This window comes from Sinocyclocheilus rhinocerous, unplaced genomic scaffold (genome assembly GCF_001515625.1).
Source record: "Sinocyclocheilus rhinocerous isolate Xijiao unplaced genomic scaffold, SAMN03320098_v1.1 scaffold42, whole genome shotgun sequence".
In the NCBI taxonomy this organism is placed as follows: Eukaryota; Metazoa; Chordata; class Actinopteri; order Cypriniformes; family Cyprinidae; genus Sinocyclocheilus; species Sinocyclocheilus rhinocerous.
The window spans coordinates 150,442-159,463 of NW_015627390.1; the positions used below are offsets into that span (position 1 = coordinate 150,442).

At 34.6% G+C, this 9,022-nt stretch overlaps 2 protein-coding genes across 2 annotated transcripts in view; one reads left to right on the forward strand and one right to left on the reverse strand.

Annotated features, from left to right (window-relative positions):
• Positions 1 to 9,022, reverse strand: part of LOC107727819 (uncharacterized) — a 35,246-nt gene that overhangs the window by 14,710 nt on the left and 11,514 nt on the right. The window lies entirely within an intron of this gene.
• Positions 552 to 4,226, forward strand: LOC107727742 (cryptic protein-like). The gene is made up of 6 exons (XM_016537704.1): positions 552 to 783; positions 873 to 922; positions 1,012 to 1,167; positions 2,442 to 2,556; positions 2,633 to 2,742; positions 3,489 to 4,226. Exons 1-6 carry the CDS (start codon positions 767 to 769, stop codon positions 3,605 to 3,607), a joined length of 567 nt encoding a protein of 188 aa, XP_016393190.1. The 5' UTR covers positions 552 to 766; the 3' UTR covers positions 3,608 to 4,226.

Consider the following 9,022-nt stretch of genomic DNA (forward strand, 5'->3'; position numbering starts at 1 on the left):
ATATATGTGTGTGTGTGTGTGTGTGTGTTCATATTTTTTTAATTAAAACATATACATATATTTATATATATACAAAAATTGCCTAAATGTAAAATATATTTACATAGACATATTTTAAAACATATTTTAGCAAATATAAAATAGCCTTTTGAATTTAACAAGGCTGCGAGGGATAGACTTAACTTTACAATGGTAGGCTACGCACTGCATAAAAGTCCCGGATCATGTCATTTTTACAACTTTCAAAACTTTTTATGGAGTTTTTGTCTACTTTCAAGTTGTTGTTTTTTTTCCACTCACTGCACTTCTGTCCCTCACAGCCTCATTTTCATTTCTATCACAAAATAAATATGGCGCTACCCTGACTATATAATCTAAATGTTTTTCACTTGAGAAACAAAGATACTTGGTACAATCCCGCATTACAGAGCATCAAAGTGCTTTGACGGCGATATCGGGCGCAGATTGAGCCTCTAATCGCTTCTCTGTGATACTGAAGAGAATCGATTCGCTTCAAACCGGTTTGACTGACGGAACTAATATGAATGGACGCTCATTTGCATTAGTGGGTGCCTATGGGAGGGGTTTACAGGTGTTAATGGCGCGTCATGAGGGAGCCTGAAGCCCTAAAGATAAATAACAGACCCAGCAGAGGGTGTTCTGGTCATTTGGTTTGCGATGGTGCCGCTGGGAATGTTTTGATGCTGTTGGATCAGTGCGGAGCAGATCGGGTGTTTAGTTGGGTGTTTTTCTAGCGAGCGGAATTATGAATCAACTATTCGGGTGAGCAAACGATTCACGATTCGTTTTGGAATAATCGAATCGCTTGTCTTTCTCCTCATGCATCTCACATTTGCTATTCTTACCTACAGGTTCTTTCTGTCTGCTGTGGTGGTCTCTCAGGCGGTTTCGTCTGAATCAGGTAAAAGTCGGGTTTTTACGTTGTTTATATCCATAGGCGTTTGGGTTTTCATCGCTCCTTTATAACATGGATTCGCGTTTTTCTCCCAGGATGTGAAGGAGCAGAATGTGGGAAAGCTGGAATCTCTGGAAAGCCAAAACAACACGCGGAATTCCTGAATAAGTTCAACGAAATGAACACGCAAACGCCGCAACGTCAACACCGGGACGCCGAGGCCGTGCTACCTTTCATCGGACTGACCGGAGGTGAGATCCTCATTACCACACTGAAAAAAAAAAAATTGTAAATAAATATTATTGGAGTACATTTTAATTACTATTTAAAAATACTATTATTATCTTTTTATTTTATTATTATTTAAAATAAAACTTTTAGTCATTTTTTTTTCAGTCAAAATTTCACATAGGCTATAATTCAACGCGTTACTTGCTTTTTCTTTGAATTTAATTGTGTATTTTTGTTTTACACTATTTTTTCTAATGCATCCTAATAAATCAAGGCCTTAGAAGGAGCAGAAAGTCTTAAATTCATAAAGTCATGGAATTACATATTGCATGCACTGCAAAAAAAAAAAAAAAAGGAAAAAAGAATATCTTCCTCAGTATTTTTCTTTTCTTTTCCAATGCAAATATCTAAACATGGCAAATGGAACAAAATTAAATGAGTTCATGCTTAAAAAAAAAAAAAAAGAACAAATGTGTCAATATTTTTTTTAGCTTTAAGCATAATTTAGATACGTTTTTTTTTTTTCAAAAAACAAGACTTAATATGTCAAGTTATCTTTATTTAAGAATGTCAATTGTGTACTAAAACTTTTTAAAAATTGTGTATTAAAAATTGTTTTCATTTTAAATTGTTGATTTTTCTGAACCTACTGTCAGATATTTGTTCTCGTTTAACCATAAACTCATTTTGATCTCATAAAGATCTCTTTATGGCATTATGCTTCTCAAGTATACTGAAAAAAAAAAATTTAATTGAATTTACTAAATGTTTTAAGGTAAGTGGTTGCAATCAGTGTATTTTAGCTACATTTAAACTAAACAAATTTAGTTGACTAACTTATAACTTTTTAATTTAAATGTAGCTAAAATGAATTGTTTGCAACCACTTACTTTAAAAAAAATTTGTATCATTTTTTTTTTTCAGTGTAAATGTATCTTGATTTAAGAATCTTTGGACATTTGCACTGGAAAATGACAAAAAATGCAGAGGAAAGCATCACAATTCTAGAATTATCTGTTGCACTTTAATTGCACGGCACTTACAAACACAAACCAGAGTAAGCAATGTGCATGAAGTAGAAAACATGTGCATTTTCTATCCATTTATTAATGGGAATTCCAGTGTTGTCAGGCGTAACGGCCCGCACAGTATCTGGATGGTTCGTGTCGTGTTGGGAAACAGATGTTGGTAGCAGCTGTTTAGATTACACGTCATAAATTTTGTAGGAAGGGGCTGCTGTTTTGCGTTTGCATCCTTGTAATTAACATCTTTATTCTGCTGTTTCTCATTTCAGTTGCTAAACAAAGCCGTACCTGCTGCAAGAACGGTGGAACGTGCATTTTGGGAAGCTTCTGCGCCTGTCCGAAGCACTTCACCGGCCGCAGCTGCGAATACGACGAGCGCCTCAGGTAATTAAATGACGTCAGGATTGAGCCGTATGGCTGCACAGGGTTTTTAAATGACTGTGTGTGTTTATATTGCCAGTGATTGTGGTGTGATTCCACATGGAGAATGGGTTCAGAAAGGATGCTCGTACTGCAGATGTGGATATGGACTTCTGCACTGCTTCCCGCATGTTTTCAGCAAAGACTGTGGTGAGTTTATAGATGCATGTTTGCTGTTGTTTATCTCCAACTAAACCAGTTACAGCACCTTGAAGGATATTAAGTGTGTCTGGCATCATGTTATCAACTTTCCTTAAAAAAGGCCCCTAAAATGACCTTCTCACTCAGTCTAAACATTCTTAAATCCAGATACATTTACTTGAAACCAAAATTACATAATATATTAAGTCTTGTTTCCTAAAAAACAAAGTTTATGCTTAAAAAAAAAAAAAAAGGAAAATATCTGCCAGTGCATGGGGTCCGAAAAATTAACTATGTATTATTTTTGTTAAATTTGCTAATTATTTTTTCGAATTATTTTGCTTCTCAAGTAAATGTATCTAGATTTAAGAATGTTTAGATGTTTGTAATATAATTTTTTTTTTATCTAGTTATCTTTAAGAACGTTTAGACTATTATTTGGACTGAAAAATGACAACGAGTAAGAAAGTGCTTTTTGCCTGTTTTATTGGCATTTTTCATTATATTCCAGTGAGGAAGGCTGATAACATGATGCCAGACACACTCTTAACATCCTGTAACTGGTTTAGCTGGAGATAAACAACAACAGACAGAAGTTCTCACCTCCAACGCTTCCCTAACAGAGCTGTGAATCACTGACTAGCGCTTGATTCAACCTGATGGCAGATGATTATTCAGACCGTCTGCTGCTTCTTCAAATAACATTCCTGTATATTATTTCGAGTGCATTTATCTTTTTTATTATCTTCTTTCAGACGACTCTCAGGAAGTTCGGTGGTACCGTTCAAGCTCCCTCAGAACGTTGTCTTCTTCAATCGTCATGTTTGTTGCCTTTATTTTACCATTTCTACTGGCAGTTAGTTCTCTTAACTAGGTTTTCTACATAAATGCTCTATTAGACTATACGAACAAGATTTTCTTTGACATTAAGGGCAGCATTTATTGGTGGCACTGAAATGCTTTTTGCTTCCAGTGGAAGTGTAACTAGCTGTGTTAAAAGCAACTGTTTAGTGAAGGAACATGTACATAGGATTTATATTGAAAATATATTGTGTGTGTGCGTGTCAGTGCGCAGCCGAGCCAAAATGAATTCTGTCTGTTTCTGTGTCTCTGTATGAATTTGTTATACAAGAGAACGCACTGGCTAAAAGTGAAGTGACTTTTTATATTCTGCATCCGTTTTGCTTTTAAAATATGCACGTCATCTGAACAATGCGCTTGTTTTAAAGTCAAGTTCTCTCCTCATCTGTGCTGGGAGCTTTGGTTTGCTGTGCTCGTCAGAGGAGAGAGAGGCAGATAATGCTCAGATAGCCTGTGATTGTTGACCTTTCGGCTATTTTCTCTTATCTTATATAAACAATCGTCCAGCCAATCAATCTCCGTGACTATCTTGACCTTCTTGAGTTGGCCAGTGATGTACTGTAACACTCTGTATGATTGAGCGAATGAATTTGTCTCATCTAATTAAAACTTGCATCAATAACTGAGATGACTGACTGTTTACTGACTTCAAGTAAGCTATTTATCATGCGCGGAAAATTAGATTGCGTAAAAAAAAAAAAAAAATTCAGTTCAAATTGATTTTAATTTACAAGGTTTTTTTGGGTTTTAGTTAACTAAAATAACGTTGTCCCCCCATTTTTTTATGCAAAATGTAACTTTTGCCTTTGGTTTTGTGGTCTGAATTGTTCATTGGTGAACGAGAGCCAAAGTCAGAGTGTGTTGCAGCAAAAGTTGACATTTTAAAGTTTTTAGCCGCACTGTTTCCCTCAGCGTCCTTGTGACGCAGCGTCTCCTCTGAACTCTCTGCATTCGGCGCCTCGAGGCCTTCGACTCTAAAGTGGCATTAGACATTCTTTAAGTTTCACTGATCCCCTTAAAATAAGCTGCTCTATCTTCTAACCTCCAGAGATTAATCCAGAATAACTGAGATGACTGACTGTTTACTGACTTCAAGTAAGCTATTTATCATGCGCGGAAAATTAGATTGCATCCCAGTAAACCGAGGCTATGAACTATGAACTTTTAGGTGCAAAAATGACTTGAAGTTTTAATTTTGTAACAGTTTTTGGTATAAAACATACACTCTAAAAAATGCTGGGTTGTTTCAACCCAACTTTGGGTCAAATATGGACTAACCCAACTTTTGGGTTAAAAATGTAATGTAAAAATGTAACCCAACGTTTGGGTTAGTCCATATTTGACCCAAAGTTGGGTTGAAACAACCCAGCATTTTTTAGAGTGTAGTGTTTATTTTCTAATATTAATTCAAGCTCATTTTTAGTAAAACTTCTAAAGACCCAAATTATCTACACGGTGTTTGTTTTTCCAAAGCTGTAAATAATACAAAGATTATTAGAGAAGAAAATACTATTTCAGTCTTTCTAAAACTGCATGTGTTACTTGGCATTTCTTTGTAACTTTTAGTGAAATTTACTAGCAATTTCTGAGCCTCAGAGTTTCTGTACCATTTTTTTTTGGTTTGTATATAAAAAAGACTTTCTGTGTCTGGGCTGAAAGCTCTCTTCAGAAACAGACTGAATAAACAGAGATACTCGAGGACTCTTTTACACTACAATGCTGCTGTTCTCTTTGGTATTAATAGCGGGGTGGGGTTGGGCAGACCATCCTAAGCCCTGCATCTTCTCCATTGTCAAGCGTGATAACGGCCTCATTCTGCATGGAGAATCTACTCTTGCATGCAAAACAGATGCTTACATGTCAAAGAGATGCTTATAGGGGCGTCTCATGTGATAAACACTAGGATATGGCCCAGCCTGCTATTCAGGATTTAGGAACAGAAACAGTTTAGCTCAGTTAAACTCATTTTGATATTTATTTTTGCGTAAAGAGAAAGTCACAAATATTTATTCTCATTATTCTTATTCTAATTCTTATATGCATTCTCAGCGGCAATTCTCATTATTGCAATAAAAAAATTGTTTTTATTCTTTCTTACGAAGAGCAATATTGTTGCAGTATTGCTATTGTTAAAAATACAATTAAAATTATATATCACATATACAATACTGTTAAAAAGTTTGTGGTTGGTAAAATATTTTTATTTTGGGAGAAAAAGGCTCTTCTGCTCACCAAGGCTGCATTTATTTCATCAAAAATAATGCTGTAAAACTGTGTTATATAAAAAAGTTATTTCTGTGATGCGCAGCTGAATTTTCAGCATCATTACTCCAGTCTTCAGTGTCACATGATCTTCAGAAAGCATAATAATATGCTGATTTGCTGCTTAAGAAACATTTCTGATTATTATCAATGTTGAGAACAGTTGTGCTGCACAATATTTTTGTACATATTCTTTTAATGATTCTTTGATGAATAGAAAGTTCAAAAGAACAGTATTTATTTGAAATAGAAAACTTTTGTAACGTTATAAATGTCTTTACTGGCACTTTTGATCAGTTTAATGCATCCTTGCTGAATAAAAATATACATTTCTTCCAGTCCAGACACCAAACTTTTAGCATACATACAATTTATAATTTAATTTAATTAAAAAAATTTTTTAATAAGAAACACTGTATTACAGAATTGTAAAAAATATCGAATCCCTTTTGAGAATAATGAAAAACAACCTAAAATACAAAAACAAAAACAAAAAAAATGTAGGAAAATATGGTACATTTTCACAGAAATAATGTAAAACTTCTGAATAGTCCCTAAGCAGTGTTATTATAGTATAAGTGAGATCCTATTTTGTAAATTAAGTTTGTATAAATATTTTGTTTGCATTTTAATTTTAGTTTTAAATTTAAGATTTTTAAAAAATGTCTAAATAGTTTTTAATCATAGGTTTTAGTTTTAGTTATTTTAGTACATCAAGTTAAACTAAATGGAAATGAAAAATGTTGCTCTAGTAACTGTTAACTGAAATAATACAAGTAAAAAAAAAAAAAAAAATTCAGTTCAAATTGATTTTAATTTACAAGGTTTTTTGGGGTTTTAGTTAACTAAAATAACGTTGTCCCCCCATTTTTTTATGCAAAATGTAACTTTTGCCTTTGGTTTTGTGGTCTGAATTGTTCATTGGTGAACGAGAGCCAAAGTCAGAGTGTGTTGCAGCAAAAGTTGACATTTTAAAGTTTTTAGCCGCACTGTTTCCCTCAGCGTCCTTGTGACGCAGCGTCTCCTCTGAACTCTCTGCATTCGGCGCCTCGAGGCCTTCGACTCTAAAGTGGCATTAGACATTCTTTAAGTTTCACTGATCCCCTTAAAATAAGCTGCTCTATCTTCTAACCTCCAGAGATTAATCCAGTAGCAACAAAGCTGGCCACATCAGGAGACTTTTTTACTCTGTTTCCATTCTTCGAGCTTCAGGAAGTGTCACATTTTCCAGCGTCACGACATTCAGACGCTCCGGAAAGAGGAATAACGGGAGCGTTTAGAAAGTGACTCCTAAGAGAAACTCCCTCCCGCTATAATATAATCGGTCCTCGCTCCGTATGCGATTGTTTCCATGATAGCGCTTCATTTGCACAAGCCGCTCGAGTGCTTTGATGGAGGCCTGGCATGAGGGTTTAATTGGGCTGAAGGAGCTCGGCAGGAGTTTCCTCGCTGAAAAGACTGGATGCATGGGATTACATGCAGGAAATCTGTCTGGGATTGTGCTGATTGGACGGGGGATGCTTTTGTAGCAATTGCAGATGAACTTTTAAGTGATTGCATCACTTACGGGAAAAAACAAGGGTTGTTTCAAACCAGCTCCTGAGATGCAAGCGAGTTTATCTTCATCTTTTCCGAGCTTATATCCATTTGATGAAGCACAGGCACTTCAAACACAGCCTCTTTCTCCCTCAGCAGGTGTTCTTTTTCTTTTCCAAGTGTTTGATTCAACCTTAATGCTCATATAGGTTCATTGTCTTGGATATGCATGGATCAGCTCAATCCAGGCGGGGAGTCATATACTATTGATAAAAAGATGGCATTATTAATGCATGGCATATTTGGCTGCGGCCCGTTTCATATGTGTGTGAAGGCGCCAATCACAAATGTTCTTTTCCAATTTCAAGTAGCCCAAAGGTTTGCTCGAGCTTCCTCTGAAAGTATTAGACCGAAGTTTATTGGAGTTAGACTGAAACTTTGTTAAAGCTTGCAGCTCAAGGAAAGCTCATGAGATGAACACAGATCTCCCAAAATATAGACCACTTTTGTCTGTTTATCTTCATTTTTTTCTCTAAGACAGCAATGAGGTTAAATGGAGAGCAAATGTAGACTTTCTGACTCATGTGTTTGTCTTTATTTCTCCTTAAATATCAGAGACAAAGTTTGCAACGTGAATAAAACACAATAAATAAAAGCAACCTCTGAGTTTTTATAGCACATGTGCATCACTTTAAACAGGTTTGTCCAAAGTAACGCATTTCGTCAGGTGTAAACTTTGTTTTAAGTGGATAAAATACTTTAAAACTTTTAAATTCAAAATCTTTTTTATTGGAGTCTCTGGTGATATCAGCAGGACTGAACTTGATCTCAGTGCAAAGCAGTTCAGTGAGTCGTTTCTGATCTTTAAGTCCACAAATAATAACTTTAATCTTGAATAAGGTTTTATGAATTTGCATAGCAAGACAAACAATCTTTTTCAGGTGTGACTTTTAAATTATGCAACTTAATCTCTAGTTTGTTTCTCAGAAAAGACTTTGTATATTATAATCATATTCACACAAATTATAGCAAATGCACTGAGACTACTTTTAAAAAGTCTGGATTGATTGATTTTAACCTGGAAATAAACAATATTTCAGGATTATGTAAATGTTCAAATGCAAAAAAGATTTGCCATAAAAATATTAAGATGAAAATGTATATTTTAATCAAGTATCAGTAAATGAGGGACTATAATCATGCAAATTATTCTCTACAGTTTATTTCTCAAAGAGAAGTACTCTGTAAAAAAAAAATCTGTGAAATTTACGGTAAAATACCGGCAGCTGTGGTTGCCAGAACTTCACCGTAAAAAATATGGTAGCAACATTTTAGGTTTTACAGACTTAACTTAAATTCACAATAAAATACCGCATTTCATTAACTGATGTAATGTTAATAAACCAACATATTGAAGTGTTAATATCTGTTTTGAACCAATTATAATCATATTCATGCAAATGATATCAAATGCACTGAGACCACATAAAAAATATTGTTTAATTTTATTTCTCAATTAAACCTTGTTTTAGGATTGTGAAAATGTCAAATGAAAAAAGTTTTACCATAAAAAATATGGTGTGTGTGTATATATATATATATATATATATATTGGTAGTAATTTAGTGTA

What these genes read in the sequence shown, in the direction of transcription:
- LOC107727742 (XM_016537704.1), top strand. An exon ending in TTTCATCGGACTGACCGGAG is followed by an intron (nt 1,168 to 2,441) that starts GTGAGATCCTCA and finishes TTCTCATTTCAG; the next exon opens with TTGCTAAACAAAGCCGTACC. An exon ending in TGTTTTCAGCAAAGACTGTG is followed by an intron (nt 2,743 to 3,488) that starts GTGAGTTTATAG and finishes ATCTTCTTTCAG; the next exon opens with ACGACTCTCAGGAAGTTCGG.